The sequence below is a fragment of the Symphalangus syndactylus genome, chromosome 13, assembly GCF_028878055.3.
Source record: "Symphalangus syndactylus isolate Jambi chromosome 13, NHGRI_mSymSyn1-v2.1_pri, whole genome shotgun sequence".
Classification (NCBI taxonomy): domain Eukaryota; kingdom Metazoa; phylum Chordata; class Mammalia; order Primates; family Hylobatidae; genus Symphalangus; species Symphalangus syndactylus.
In genome coordinates this window covers 25,676,273-25,692,454 of record NC_072435.2, presented here as the reverse complement: position 1 = coordinate 25,692,454, position 16,182 = coordinate 25,676,273, and the positions used below count along the sequence as shown (strand labels likewise).

At 47.0% G+C, this 16,182-nt stretch overlaps 1 protein-coding gene across 1 annotated transcript in view; it reads right to left on the bottom strand.

The window, feature by feature from the left end:
- The window catches only part of LOC129460653 (zinc finger protein 845-like), a 57,639-nt gene extending 51,111 nt beyond the window's left edge, over positions 1–6,528 (bottom strand). Inside the window, 2 exon segments of the mRNA XM_055238788.2 lie at positions 905–1,031; positions 6,453–6,528. Of these exon segments, the coding sequence (XP_055094763.2) occupies positions 905–1,031; positions 6,453–6,515 (190 nt within the window). The 5' untranslated portion in view covers positions 6,516–6,528.
- Positions 6,529–16,182: the final 9,654 nt, after the last annotated feature.

Here is a 16,182-nt window from a genome sequence, read left to right as displayed (position 1 = left end):
GCGGATTGCTTGAGACCAGGAGTTTGAGACCAGCCTGGCCAACATGGTGATTCCCCATCTCTAATAAAAATACAAAAATTTGCAAGGTATGGTGGCTTGCATCTGTAATTCCAGTTAGGTTGGGAGACTGAGGTATGAGAATTGCTTGAATGCAGGAGGCGGAGGTTGCAATGAGTTGAGATCACAACAGTGCACTCCAGCCTGAGCAACAGAGGGAGAATCTGTCTCAAAAAACAAAACAAAATAAAACCAGAACCACAGCTGGAAACGCTTGTCAGTCACTGTCATGCTTTCTATCTCATCTCCTGGGCCACACTGACAATTCTGCTCAGGGCTTCCAGGAGCGTCTCTGCCTAGAGCAGGATGATTTTTTTTTTTTTTTTTTTGAGATGGAGTCTTGCTCTGTCACCCAGGCTGGAGTGCAGTGGCGCGATCTCGGCTCGCTGCAAGCTCCGCCTCCCGGGTTCACACCATTCTCCTGCCTCAGCCTCTCCCAGTAGCTGGGACTACAGGCGCCCGCCACCACGCCCGGCTAATTTTTTTGTACTGTTAGGAGAGACGGGGTTTCACCGTGGTCTCGATCTCCTGACCTCGTGATCCGCCCGCCTCGGCCTCCCAAAGTGCTGGGATTACAAGCGTGAGCCACCGCGCCCAGCCAGAGCAGGATGATATTTAATTGTATTAGTCAAAGTGTTAATAAATGTTCTGTTTTCATGTAAAACCACTCCATAGGAGAGTCTCTAAGAAGCCATCTGTGACAGATAGGAGGGTCATCACTGCAGAAAACAATGACATGTACATCAAAAGCATGTATGCGGCAACATCACAAAAGAGAATACAAAATCAGGAAGAGCCAAGATAGACAAGTGCAGATTCCTCATGTCTGGAGGGACATTTTCCTCACCCACAAACTCCAGGTTCCTGTAGTTCTCCCACATCACGGCCCTGTATAAAGCCCTCTGCGCAGAGTTCAGGCATTTCCACTCCTCCAAAGAGAGTTCTATAGCCACATCCCTGAAAGTCAAGCGTCCCTAAAATGAAACACACATTTCAACAAAACATTAGGGAGGAGTCATTACCTTCACACAAAATGAGAAAAGAGAAAATAAGTATTGATTTGATCCAAGTCGGTGTTCTGACAAACCCATGTTAAGGTATTTTTGAACATTTTTTTCTGTACAGTTGAGTTTTGCTGTACTTTCCCATGATAGATTTTAAAATCTCCTAGTCACTGTGGAAGTCTCAGTTTTATGGAAAATATAAAAAATATATGTCTGGGCACGGTGGCTCACACCTGAAATCCCAGCAGTTTGGGAGGCCAAGGTGGGTGTATCAACTGAGCTCAGGAGTTCGAGACCACCCAGGGCAACATGGTGAAACCAAGTCTCTACTAAAAATACAAAAACATTAACTGGGTATGGTTCCGCATGCCTCTAGTCCCAGCTGTTTGGGAAGCTCAGGTAGGAGAATAGCTTGAGCTTCAGAGGCAAAGGTTGCAGTGAGCTGAGATTGTGCCACTGCAATTCAGCTTGGGCTGCAGAGTGAGACTCCATCTCTCTCTCTCTCTCTCTCTCTCTATATATATATATAGCCAGACATGGGGGCTCACACCTATAATCTTGTCACTTTGGGATACCAAGGTGGGTGGATCACTTAAGGTCAGGAGTTTGAGACCAACCTGGGCAACATGGTAAAACCCCATATCTACTAAAAATAGAAAAACTAGCTGGGCATGGTGGGGGAGGGTGCCTGTAATCCCAGCTATTTGGGAAGCTGAGGCAGGGGAATTGCTTGAACTCTGGAGGCAGAGGTTGCAGTAAGCCGAGATCACAGCACTGCACTCCAGCCAGGGCAACAGAGCAGGTCTTTCTCAAAATAAAAATATATGTATATATATATTGCAAATAATGTGTTTTCTACAAACACCATGGGCTTGGCTTGGCATGGTGGCTCACACCTATAATCCCAACACTTATGGAGGCTGAGGCACGTGGATCACGAAGTCAAGAGATTAAGACAATCTGGGCCAACATGCTGAAACCCTGACACTATTAAAAACACAAAAATTAGCTTGGTATGGTGGTGTGCGCCTGTAGTCCCAGCTACTCAGGAGGCTGAGACAGAAGAATCGCTTGAACTCGGGAGGCTGAGGTTGCAGTGAGCCGAGATAGTGCCACCTCACTCCAGCCTGTCGAGAGAGGGAGACTCTGTCTCAAAAAAAATCATGGGCTTCTCCATTAATGCTCTCCTGGACACATTTAAAATCACATCTACACATACTTAAATTAGCTTCAGTCGGGACATTATAAGCAAAAACCTAGACAGGACACATCCATAGCTACTCGCCAGGCTGAGGTGGGAGGATTGCTTGAGCCTGGAGAGCAGAGGTTGAAGCTAACCAAGATTGCACCACTGCCCTCCAGCCTGGGGGACACAGTGAGACCCTGTCACCCCCACTCCCCCAAAAGTTGGAAGCTCATTGAATTAAGAGACAACTTCAAGAAATCATAAATGCAATGCATGAAGAAAATGAGAAGGTCAACCAACATACAGAAATTATGAAGAACTACACAGAAACTCTCGGGCTAAAAATACAGTAACTAAACAGAAAAACTAAATACATGGGTTCAAAAATCAGAATTCATTATGTAAGTTGAAAATTAGTGAAGAGGGGACAGTTGAGGTAGCTCACACCAGGACTTTGGGAGGCTGAGGTGGGTGGATCACTTGAGGTCAGGAGTTCGGAGACCAGCCTCATCAATATGGCGAAACTTTGTCTCTACTAAAAATACAAAGATTAGCTGGATGTAATGGTGGGCTCCCCACTGCACTCCAGCCTGGGTGACAGAGTGAGACTGTCTCAAAAAATAATAAAGTAATTTTTTAAAAAAGGCCAGGCATGGGCCAGGCATGGTGGCTCATACCTGTAATCCCAGCCCTTTGGGACGCCGAGGCAGGCGGATCACCTGAGGTCAGGAGTTTGTGACCAGCCTGACCAACATGGAGAAACCCCGTCTCTACTAAAAACACAAAATTAGCCAGATGTGGTGATGCATGCTTGTAATCTCAGTTACTTAGGAGGCTGAGGCAGGAGAATCGCTTGAACCTGGGAGGTGGAAGTTGCGGTGAGCCGAGATTGCATCATTGCACTCCAGCCTGGGCAACAAGAGAAAAACTCTGTCTAAAAAAAAAAACAAACCAGGCGTGGTGGCTCATGCCTGTAATCCCAGCACTTTGGGAGGCCTAGGTGGGGGGATCACCTGAGGTTGGTAGCTCAAGACCAGCCTGATCAACATAGAGAAACTCTGTCTCTACTAAAAATACAAAATTAGCCGGGCATGGTGGTGCATGCCTGTAATCCCAGCTATTCGAAAGGCTAAGGCAGGAGAATTGCTTTAACTACGAAAGCGGAGGTTGCAATGAGCCAAGATCATGCCATTGCACTCCACCTTCGACAACCAGAGTGAAACTTCATCCCAAAAAAAAAAAAAGTAGTGAATAGGAAAAGAAACAACAATAACAAAGAATAAAGTAAAATGAAGGGAGTCTAAACAGACTAACAGGGCACCATCAAGGACACCATCCTACACATTATGAAAGTCCCAGGCCAGGTTGTGGCTCACGCCTGTAATTCCAGCACTCACGCCTGTAATTCCAGCACTCACGCCTGTAATTCCAGCACTCACGCCTGTAATTCCAGCACTTTGGGAAGCCAGGGTGTGGGGATCACCTGAGGTCAGAAGTTCATGACCGGCCTGGCCAACATGGCGAAATTTCACCTCTACCAAAAATACAATTAACCAGGTGTGGTGGTGCGCACCTGTAACCTCAGCTACTTGGGAGGCTGAGATGAGAGAATCACTTAAATCCAGAGGCAGAGGCTGGAATGAGCTGAGATTGCACCACTGCACTCCAGCCTGGGCGACAGTGTCGGGATTTACTCAAGATAGCAGCAGAAATATTAAAGAGAAATATTAGGGAAAGTTATAGGGAATAGTCACAAACTTTTGGAAGGCCAAAAAGTTTTTTTTTTTTTTTTTTTTTTTTGAGACGGAGTCTCGCTCTTTCACCCAGGCTGGAGTGCAGTGGTGCGATCTTGGCTCACTGCAGGCTCCGCCCCCCGGGGTTCACGCCATTCTCCTGCCTCAGCCTCCCGCGTAGCTGGGACTACAGGCACCCGCCACCTCGCCCGGCTAATTTTTTGTATTTTTAGTAGAGACGGGGTTTCACCGTGTTAGCCAGGATGGTCTCGATCTCCTGACCTTGTGATCCGCCCGCCTCGGCCTCCCAAAGTGCTGGGATTACAGGCGTGAGCCACTGCGCCCGGCCTGGAAGGCCAAAAAGTTACATAGCTTGTAATGATTGAACAGGCTGAAGGCAGCCGGTTCTTACCTTAGAGCATTAGGTCATAGGGTAAATACTAGGGACAGTAGAGGCTTCCCCAGTTAAATCTGTTAACCCTACCTCCATTAACTAACCTTTGAGCCAGATGGCCGTCTAGGGAGAGGCTGACCAGGGAAATTGCCCCTTAATGGTATTTACTTTAGACCACAGTACCTGAGCTTTAATCATTCATAAAACTACTCTCTTAACCATGCTAATTATCCTCAAGTGTGTTTACTCCAACTTCTGTTGTTAATTCTATTCTAAATAAATGCCTGGAATGCGAGCTGCTTAGAGCCGGCCGCAGTGACAAACCTCTCTTTGTGTGCAGGCGATTGGGCACCCAGCAGGACTGGCAAAGCAGAATATCTATGTGTCAGTGTACGTTTCATTCATCCGTCTGGGACAGGGTCTGTGGGCAGACCCCTGCAGCTAATGCCCTCTTGTGAGGAGCAATACCTCAGTTGGTGCCTTGTGTGAGGAAAGTCAGGGATCTGCAGAAATAGACCCCCCGCACTTCAAGCCTCTCTTGAGCAACCTTCCAAGGAAGGGTGAGGACCGCCCTCGTGAGGAAAGCTGCGATGGAAGCGTGAGGAACGCGACCCCTGAAAACGAAGGCAAAGAAGGACTTCGTGGTCAAGCCAGTGAGTAGTCAGTAAGTCATTGGTTCCCACTCGAGGTTACCACCTTCTGGGGGAAGTTGAGTCAAGCTGAGGTTTCATCATGGGACAACAGTTGTCAGCTCAACAGAAACAGTATATGAAAGCATTAAGACAGTTGCTTAAGGCTAGTGGTCAGAAACACAGCAGTAGCAAAACAGAATTATCTGTGTGTCAGTGTACGTTTTATTCATACTCAGACCCCCGCAGCTAATGCTGTCTTGTGAGGAGCAATACCTCAACAGAACAAGACTCCATCTCAAAAAAAAAAGAGTACCAGAAGTCACAGAAGTGAGTGAGAGGAAGAAAGGAACAGAAAAGCTTGTTGGAAGGCATAATGGCCAAAAATTTCTAATTTCAGAAGGCAAAAGAAAAAATTCAACACCTTAAGAATATCCAACTAGGATAAATCTAAGTAAGAGACTTACAACAAACAACATCATAATAAAACTGTCAAAATTCAGAGATAGAGAAAGAATCCTAACAACAGCCAAAAGAAGAGCTAACTGTCACCCAAGAGGGAGCTCCTGTAATATTATCAAGATATTTCTCTGCCGGGCGGGCGGTAACTCACGCCTGTAATCCCACGACCTTGGGAGGCTGAGGCGGGCAGATCATGAGGTCAGGAGTTCGAGACCAGTCTGGCCAACATAGTGAAATCCATTTCTACTAAAAATACAAAAAATTAGCCGGGTGTGGTGGTGTGCGACTGTAATCCCAGCTACTCAGGAGGCTGAGGCAGGAGAATTGTGGTGGTAAGACCATGGTGGTAAGAATCACGGTGATAAGACCACAGTAGTAAGCTTTGCTTAAGTGAGTGGGAATTTTCACATATTCTTAATCAGAGAGGGCACCTCTGCAGCTGGGGTTAGGGATGGAATCTTCCCATATCTAAAAGAGGAAATGGCAAATCCACGAAGAAGCAATCAGCTTTTCAATACCCCAACTTGCAGGAGACTTCCAGATATCTGCAGTGAAGTCACCATGCTCACAGGCAGCCAGTGTGTTATTCTTGGTAACAGTGAAAAACTGTCAAGGAGATTACGTGAAGTCAGGGGTTTGAGACCAGCCTGGCCAACATGGTGAAATCCTGTCTCTATTAAAAATACAAAATTAGCCCAGTGTGCTGGTGGACACCTGTAATCACAGCTACTTGGGAGGCTGAGGCATGAGAATCTCTTGGACCTGGGAGGTGGAGGTTACAGTGAGCCCAGATTGCTCCAGTGAACTCCAGCCTGGGCAATAAAGGGAGATGGAATTTAAGATGAGAGGGACTGAGAAAAGCCCTGGGTGAGTGCGAGCAAACGTGTGAGGCAGGACGCTTCAGACTCACGGAAGACTGGCTTCTACAATACCTGGTATATCAGAAAAGAAAGAGAGAGAAGAATCCACTGAGGAATATCACTTTACCTGAGGAAGAGCCATCCTTATCTCCTTTTCTTTGGTCTTCTTGGTGGCTTCCTCATGTAACATGAGTCTTTGGAAGTTAATCCTGTGTGAGAAAAAAATGACATTTAATTAATTAATTATTTTTTTGAGATGGAGTCCAGCTCTGTCACCATGATGGGGTTCAGTGACATGATCTTTTCTCACTGCAACCTCCGCCTCCCCAGTTCAAGGGATTCTCCTGCCTCAGCATCCTGAGTAGCTGGGATTCCAGCCATGCTCCACAATGCGCAGTTAATTTTTGTATTTTTAGTAGACATGGGGTTTCACCATGTTGGCCAGGATAGTCTCGATCTCCCGAACTCGAGAACTGCCCACCTCGGCCTCCCAAAGAGCTAGGATTACAGGGGTGAACCACCGCATCTAGCTGAGATTTAATGTTTAGAAACCACACATTCTGTTCCTGTGACAAAACACACACAGGGGAGACCTCACCCGTTATAAAGACTGTCCTCTACTGCCCACTGCACCAGAGATCATGCAGAGATAAGAAATCCCCACAGGAAGATCTGGAAGGGTAATTTTGACCAGTTTTCAGATCTTGCTCCCACCTGAAAATGTCCACACACACGCTGAAGCAGGGCACAGACCTTCAGGGCACAGATCTGGCCCTAACCAAACCCCATGCAGAGCACAGCCCCCTCACCTCCCGGTGGATCACAGGCTGATCTCAGCTCTCAACACGGAGGAAACTGCCTTGATGGTCAATGCTGGACACAGATGAGAATCACCAGCGCCATTGTATTATTGAGGGTGGGTCCCATCCTATGACAATAGCAATCTTTGATAGAACAGCATAAAAGATGTATTTGCAAAATGCCTGAGAAACCTAATGTGAAGTCAGGGCTGAGCTCCACTCAGAGGGCACCAGCTGAGCACAGCGCCACCTTCTGGCTCTGCTCTCCCCTTGGTGACTTGTTCCCACCAGGATCCAGTGAACAGTGAAGGAGCAAAAAGAATCACACAGAACAGGCAACATGGACCAGAGGTGGGGGTGAAGGTGGGGCTGCCATGTCAAACGGGGGCCGTGGGAGATCACAAAGGTTACTGTAGAGAAAGTTATGTCAGAACAAAGAATTAGGGAAGAAAGGCTGCTTGTCACTTGCAGCTGATGGGACAGAGAGTCGTAGGCAGAGGGACAGCCCAGGTGAAGGCCCTGAGACAGGAGCAACCTCAGCCCCAGGAAAAGGAAAGAGGCCTGTGTGGCTGGAGCAGAGGGAGTGAGGAGGACACAGGCAGGAGATGAGATCAGGGAGGTCCTGGGAGTGCAGATCCATAGGGATGAGGTCTTGAAATGTTTTTCTCCCACACTTCAAAAGAATTTTGGAAATGATGTATTTTCTCACTCCTTTCATTTATACACACAACTTTCTCTTTATGTTATAAATTACAACATTTACAAATAACGGAATTCATTTCTCATATTTAAAATACATGCTGCCAACTTTGGCTAAGTCCCTGGAAGTACACTGTCACCCTCATCTGAGATGTGTAGGACTGCAAGGGAATGTGTTCGGGGGTTTAGGAAGTCACCTATGGAAATGTGAATGTGGAGATGCCTGTTTGATATCCCAGCAGAGAGCTGAGACAACTGGACACAGGATTGTAGACCTCAGGGGAGAGGCCTGCAGGGAACATGGAGTTGTGCAGGTGGGTTAAAGTTGTGAAATGACATGATATGGAAGGGCAGTGGGTGTGGACAGAGACAAGGAGAGATTCAAGATGATCTGAGTCTAATTACCTGTTTTATCCATTCTGGTACTTGTGTTTTTTACATTTTTGGAGAACGGTAACTTATTTAAAATTCATATTACACCTGAGCATTACCCTCTCATATAGAAAAAGCCACAAACAATTTGGCCAATCATTTCAGGGGTCAGTGTCACTCTGACTGAGCTTTTCTGGTCTTATTCCTCACCTGTATATTACAGGTGGGGTCACTGAGGTTCAGAGTAGGAGACAATTCACCAAGTTATCATGAGAAGCTCTGAGTTGAGTCAGAAGGAGGTGTGGCTCATTCCTGTGTGATGGCCTGGAAGGGCCAACGGACTGCGTTGGTTTTTTCTCTAGAAAACTGCAGGATGGGCCAGGTGTGGTGACTCACCCCTGTAATCCCAGCACTTTTGGAGGCTGACATGGGTAGATCACATGAGCCCAGGAGTTTGAGACCAACGTGGGCATCACGGTGAAATCCCATCTCTATGAAAAGTACAAAAAATAGTCAGGAATGGTGGTGTGCATCTGTGGTCCTAGCTATTTGGAGGCTGACCGGGGGGATCACTTGGACCTGGGAAGCAGAGGTTGCAGCGAGCCAAGATTGTGTCACTGCACTCAAGCATGGCTGACAGAGTGACACTCCGTCTCAGAAAAGGAAAAAAAAAAGTCCAGGACCATCTTTTATATACCTGAGCAAAAGAAATGTCTCTTTCAATGTCTAAGGTCCTGATGGCATGAATCCTAAACATGCAATTATTTTCCCAGAAAAATGACAGTAATACGTTCAAAATATACACAATTGTGAACACATAGCTATAGGTGTTTAAAACACTGAAAGAGAGGCAGGGGTACAAATGAGATCTGAGCAAACATTTTCTTCATGAACACATGGGCTCTGCTGGAACAAGGTTCCAAGTCAATCCAGCCCATCCTTCAACATCTGCAAAGAATATTATGGACCAGGGGAACTTGAGGAAAATGTTTACTTAGAAGCTCACAGCTCACCATTTAATCAGATGACATGAGGAAAGAAAATGGAGTAATCGGCTACCTGAACTAAATTTTGATGTTAGCATAAAGAAAAAAATTTCCTTGATATCTTTATGGAGTACACATTGAAACAACCTAAAATCATTTATCAGGTACCAGAAAATGTTTCCAATGCATAATAAAGACTAGAAAGCATGCAGTGCTCAATGTAAACTGAACACAATAAATTTCAGAGAAAAACGATTTTAAAATGTTTAAAAAATATACATCTAATGAAATGTGGGGCCAAAGAAGAAAATTCAAAACACATATCATAGTTGGAAAAAGATGACGTGACTTCGTAAGATTTTACCAAAGCTTATTTGAGAAGCGGTTATTTATTTTACTTTATTTTATTGAGACGTAGTCTCGCTCTGTTGCCCGGCTGGAATGCAGTTATGGGATCTTGGCTCACTGCAACCTCCGCCTCCTGGATTCAAGTGATTCTCCTGCCTCAGTCTCCCCAGTAGCTGGAATTACAGGCATGTACCACCATGCTCAGCTAATTTCTGTATTTCAGTCGAGATGAGGATTCACCATGTTGGCCAGGCTGGTCTCGAACTCCTGTCATTAGGTGATCCGCCAGCCTTAGCCTCCAAACTGCTGGGATTACAGGTGTGAGCCACTACACCAGGCCTATTTTTTTTTTTTTTAATTAAGAACAAGCTGGGTGTGGTGGCTCATGCCTGTAATCCCAACACTTTGGGAGGCCGATGCGGCTGGATCCCTTAAGCCCTAGAGTTCGAGACCAGCCTGGGCAACATGGAGGAAGCCTGTCTCTATGAGGAACACAAAAATTTGCCCTATGCAGTGGCATGCAGCTGTGGTCCCAGCTACTCTGGAGGCTGAAGTAGGAGGATCCCTTGAACCCAGGAGGTTTATGCTGCGGTGAGCTCTGATCCTGTAACAGCTCTCCAACCTGGGTGACAAAGTGAGACCCCATCTCCAATTAAAAAAAGAAGAAGAAACCACTGGGTCCTGGGTCTAGGGGCAGGGAATCAGGCCGGGCGCGGTGGCTCACGCTTGTAATCCCAGCACTTTGGGAGGCCGAGGCGGGTGGATCACGAGGTCAGGAGATCGAGACCACGGTGAAACCCCGTCTCTACTAAAAAATACAAAAAATTAGCCGGGCGTGGTGGCGGGCGCCTGTAGTCCCAGCTACTCAGAGAGGCTGAGGCAGGAGAATGGCGTGAACCCGGGAGGCGGAGCTTGCAGTGAGCCGAGATTGCGCCACTGCACTCCAGCCTGGGCGACAGAGCAAGACTCCGTCTCAAAAAAAAAATAATAAAAAATAAAAAAATAAAAAATAGGGGCAGGGAATCTAAGGCCAATTAACAGGAACTTTTAAGTCCACGCCATCTGCTTCTGGGTCCGTGCCAATGAGAGCAGGACAAAAGCCAGGACTGGGGGAGGGGAACCCCAGGAGGTGAGCCGGGCCTGAGCAAGGCCATGAAGGGATGCAAAGAAGTGAGTGGGGCCTGAGTGAGGCCAGGGCGGGGGAGAAGAGGCCTGGGCTGTGAGGGGTTTGCAGGGGAATGAAGGGGTCAGGGACTGAGCTTCCCTCTATCTCGCTCTCCGTGCCTCTGTTTTCCAGGCTTTGGAGGCAAAACCCACCAGTGAGGCTGCAGCAGCTCAGGAGCCAGCGAAACAGTACCTCCCTGAGAAGTCAACAAGGGGTGGTAATTAGATCCAGGAAAGTTCCTTACTATTGAAATTAATTTTAGCAATTTAATTCCGAAACCTCAAAGTTGTCTAGGGCAGGAATGCAAACTAGAATGCGAAATGCAAAGCCCTGCCTGAGCCAAATGTACAATTTTATGCTGACGGCCCACAGAACAGACTAGAAATCCTCTCCCTTTCTATTCTTCATTCACTGGGGTGGGAGAGTCCACCCTGTGCTCAGTTCCAGAGACCTCCCTAGGGCCACCACCTGGGGCGTGGAGCAGAGGGCTCAGGCCAGGGAGGAGTGAGGTCACCACCTGCTGCTTAAACACAGCAGGGATGTGGGTGGGGTGGTGGGAGCCAGGAGTCCCAGCTACTCAGGAGGCAGGGGTAGGAGGATTGCTGAGCTGGGAAGTCCAGGCCAGCCTGGGCGACAAAGTAAGACCTTCTACCCCAGAGTTCCCTCCTCCGTCTCAATAAGAAAAAAAGTGATTAAAAAAAAAGCACTGACCTTGTAACAGTGCATATAAATTGCCCAGTTGTTCCTTACATTTGTTATTTTATGCTGCACTTGTTAGATATGAGTTCTAAATTTCTCTTCAAAGAATCGATATGTCAGTATGTGCAATTATTTGCCTTCTACTTTTAAACTTAACTTCCTGGCCGGGCGCAGTGGCTCAAGCCTGTAATCCCAGCACTTTGGGAGGCCGAGGTGGGCGGATCACAAGGTCAGAAGATCGAGACCATCCTGGCTAACACGGTGAAACCCTGTTTCTACTAAAAATACAAAAAAAAAAAATTGGCCGGGCGTGTTGACGGGCGCCTGTAGTCCCAGCTACTCGGAGAGGCTGAGGCAGGAGAATGGCGTGAACCTGGGAGGCGGAGCTTGCAGTGAGCCGAGATCGCGCCACTGCACTCCAGCCTGGGTGACAGAGCAAGACTCCGTCTCAAAAAAAAAAAAAAAAAACAACAACAACAAAAAAATAAACTTAACTTCCTCATAAAGCAACCTTTTTCAATCACCTGCTCCACCCTGACTCATTCTGATTACTTGCTCCACTCTGAATAATTCTCCTGCTGACTCACTCCATAACCATTTTTCCCACCAAACCACTCACCCCATCACTCTTTTTAAATTAGCCAATCAGAATTAGTTTAGCCTGTGCGGTCTAATCCTAGCCAATAGGGGAATGACACAGCAGCAGAGGCCTCATGCGTCTGGAGTAATAACCCCTTCCCTTCCCTTGCCCAAGTGTGCATTCACCATTGCTCCATCTATGAGGACGCACCCTTCTATAGAAGTAAATTGCCTTGGCCAGGTACGGTGGCTCACATCTGTAATCCCCACACTTTGGGAGGCTGAGGTGGGCAAATCACGAGGTCAGGAGATCGAGACCATCCTGGCTAACACAGTGAAACCCCATCTCTACTAAAAATACAAAAAAAAAAATTGGCCGGGCATGGTGGCGGGTGCCTGTAGTCCCAGCTACTTGGAAGGGTGAGGTGGGAGAACGGTGTGAACCTGGGAGGCGGAGCCTGCAGTGAGCTAAGATCGTGCCACTGCACTCAAGCCTGGGTGACAGAGCAAGATTCTGTCTCAAAAAATAAAAAAATGAAAAATAAAAAAAGAAGTATATTGCCTTGCTGAGAAGAAAAAAAGAAAATTTCATATTCGAGTGCTATTTCTTTTGTGGCACCAAAACTTTATTTATAACAATTTGGAGGGTCGCCAGTGATTACATGCCCCTCCAGGGGCGGTCTCTGGTTCTATCGTGTGAGGAGCTGTGTCCCACCCCCTTGTGGCAGCCTCAGGGGTGAGAAATCACTACCCACCCAGTGCAAAGAATAACCTGAACTCTCAGCAATGTGGAAATAAACAAGCCGGCAACCTGAGGTAAACGATCCTCACATACCGCGGCGATGACTCTGTGCACAGACCAACGGAAGAGAAGCTGCAGGAGCTGGTAAAGTACTTCCTTGATGGTCGAATTCTGGAGGGCTGAATGTGTGTGTGCATGAATGATCACAGACAACCCTGCTTGCGGTGTTGTTTATGTGGATGGTGACAAGTCCTACTGCTGGACAGAGTGAGTGGGTCCTCTCTGTGGTTCCATAGCTACCTCATATGGCTTAGGGCGGATCCTGCTGTGGGATTTATACCGGCACATCAACACTAAGGGGCCTAATTCTTTCTTGCGGGAGTGTCCAGAGAGGACAACTCGAGTGGGAAGTGTGCAAGGACCTTTAGGGGGGAAAGGGAGGAAACAGATCAACCTTCCGGGGCAGGCAACGCAAGACACCCCCTGGTTTGAGGGGTTGAGCCCTCCAGGGCAGGCAAGGCAAGACACCCCTGGTTTGAGGGAATGAGCCTTCCACAAATTTCAGAGGGTTGAACCTCACACAAACCTCCAGTAGTCAGAAAAATATTCAGAACCCCCCTTTCCTTTCTTCTCAGGGGAAGAAAGAGTAGCTCCACTCCTGACAGTTCCTCCCCTAGGGGAAGGGGAAGGAGAGGGGAGAACAGCATAAGTGGCTGGCAGAGGCAGGGAAAGAACAGCAGAGAGGAACGAGAAGCTGGAAGATGAAATCAGAAAGAAGGAGAGAGAAAGAAAGAGACACAGAGTCATCCGGCCGGGTGCGGTGTAATCCCAGCACTTTGGGAGGCTGAGGTGGGTGGATCACAAGGTCAGGAGATTGAGATCATCTTGGCTAACGTGGTGAAACCCCGTCTCTACTAAAAATACAAAAAATTAGCTGGGCGTGGTGGCGGGCGCTGTAGTCCCAGCTACTTGGGAGGCTGAGACAGGAGAATGGCATGAACCTGGGAGGCGGAGCTTGCAGTGAGCCCAGATTGCACCACTGCACTCCAGCCTGGGCAACTGAGTGAGATTCTGTCTCAAAAAAAAAAAAAAAGAAAGAGACAGAGTCAAAGAGAGAGAGAGAAAGAGACAGAGAGACAAAAAGGGTGTCAAAGAAAGAAGGAGAAAGAGACAGAGAGTCAGAAGAGAGAGAGAGACAGTAGTAAAGAGAAAACAGTGTACCCTATTCCTTTAAAAGCCAGGGTAAGTTTAAAACCTATAATGGATAATTGAAGGTCTTCTCCATGACCCTGTAACACTTCAATACCACCCTGTTGACAGTGTAAACAAGGGCATATCCCGAAAGCACTGAGGCCACTGACAACCCGTAGCCTACCTATCAAAAATCCTTAACCCAGTAAACCACGGATGGCCCAAATGCATTCAATCTGTAGTGGCAACTGCTTTGCTAACAGAACAGAAAAATAACTTTTAGAGGAAACCTCATTGTGAGCACACTTCATCAAATAAGAACTATCCTAAGTCAAAAAGAAAAAAAAAGCAAAAAGGCAGGGCGCGGTGACTCACGCTTGTAATCCCAGCACTTTGGGAGACTGAGGCTGGCGGATCATGAGGTCAGGAGATCGAGACCACGGTGAAACCCCATCTCTACTAAAAACAAAAAATTAGCCGGACGTGGTGGCGGGCGCCTGTAGTCCCAGCTACTCGGAGAGGCTGAGGCAGGAGAACGGCGTGAACCCGGGAGGCGGAGCTTGCAGTGAGCCGAGATCGCGCCACTGCACTCCAGCCTGGGTGACAGAGTGAGACTCCATCTCAAAAAAAAAAAAAAGAAAGAAAAAAAAGCAAAAATGTATCCTATTGACTCAAGAATCTTCTTTTTTTTTTGAGACGGAGTCCCGCTCTGTTGCCCAGGCTGGAATGCAGTGGCGCGATCTCGGCTCACTGCAAGCTCCACCTCCCGGGTTCACGCCATTCTCCTGCCTCAGCCTCTCCGAGTAGCTGGGACTACAGGCGCCCGCCACCACGCCCGGCTAATTTTTTGTATTTTTAGTAGAGACGGGGTTTCACCGTGGTCTCAATCTCCTGACCTCGTGATCCACCCGCCTCGGCCTCCCAAAGTGCTGGGATTACAAGCGTGAGCCACCGCGCCTGGCAACTCAAGAATCTTCAAGCATGAGGCTCTTCTGATAGAAAAAGATGATTTAACATTAACCACTGAAAATTCCATTAACCCCGCAGGTTTTCTAACAGGGGATCTAAGTCTTAATTAATTACCATACAAAGGTCTGACCAGACTTAGGAGAAACTCCCTTCCATACAGGAAGATAGATGGTTCCTCCCAGATGACTGAGTGAAAAAGACACAATGGGTATTCAGTATGCCATAAGGAAACTTTTGCAGAAGCAGAGTTAGGAAAATTGCATAATAGTTGGTCTGCTCAAATATGCAAGCTGTTTGCACTCAGCCAAACCTTAAAGTACTTACAGAATCAGGAAGGAGCCATCTATGCCAATTCTAAGTTAATATGGACTGAATGAGGTCTTATTAATAGCAAAGAATTGAAATCCCAAAGTCACAAGGTTTTCAACAAAAGTAAAGTTTGCTAAAAGTTAACAGTGTTCGGCCGGGCGCAGTGGCTCATGCCTGTAATCCCAGCACTTTGGGAGGCCGAGGCGGGCGGATCACGAGGTCAGGAGATTGAGACCATCCTGGCTAACACAGTGAAACCCCGTCTCTACTAAAAATACAAAAAATTAGCCGGGCGAGGTGGCAGGTGCCTGTAGTCCCAGCTACTCGGGAGGCTGAGGCTGGAGAATGGCGCGAACCCTGGGGGGCAGAGCCTGCAGTGAGCCGAGATCGCGCCACTGCACTCTGGCCTGGGCGACAGCGAGACTCTGTCTCAAAAAAAAAAAATAAATAAAATAAATAAAAGTTAACAGTGTAACATATCCTAACTTCTAATCTTGTGGCCTTAGGCAGTCTAGTTCACAGACATGAAGGAAGTTCACTTTGGAAAAGAACGGTTATCATTTTTGAAAAAAAAAAAGGAGGAAGAAGAATTTATGTAAAAAGAGTGTTATATGGTAAATTCTTGTCCTAAAATAAATTAACTGGTTGTTTAAAGAAAAGGATGTTTGCAACAAGTCAGAAAGTTGAGGCATGTTGAAGAATTGTCTGTCAAAGTCGTGAAAAAAGAAAAGTTATAAAAGGGAATTTATGAAGAAATGTCGTATAATTTAAAAGTAATTAGGCCTCCTGAATGTAAAACTATTGAAGAAACAGTTTATGCTGCAAGATGTGCAAGGAAAGTAAAATATACTTTTGGTAAAAGGATTATAAGGAGGCATAAAAACAAGATTTTTACCTATATTAAATGGTTAAAAAAATTGTTTTAAAGGTTTAAGCGCTGGGCGCGGTGGCTCATGCTTGTAATCCCAGCACTTTGGGAGGCCGAGGCGGGCGGATCA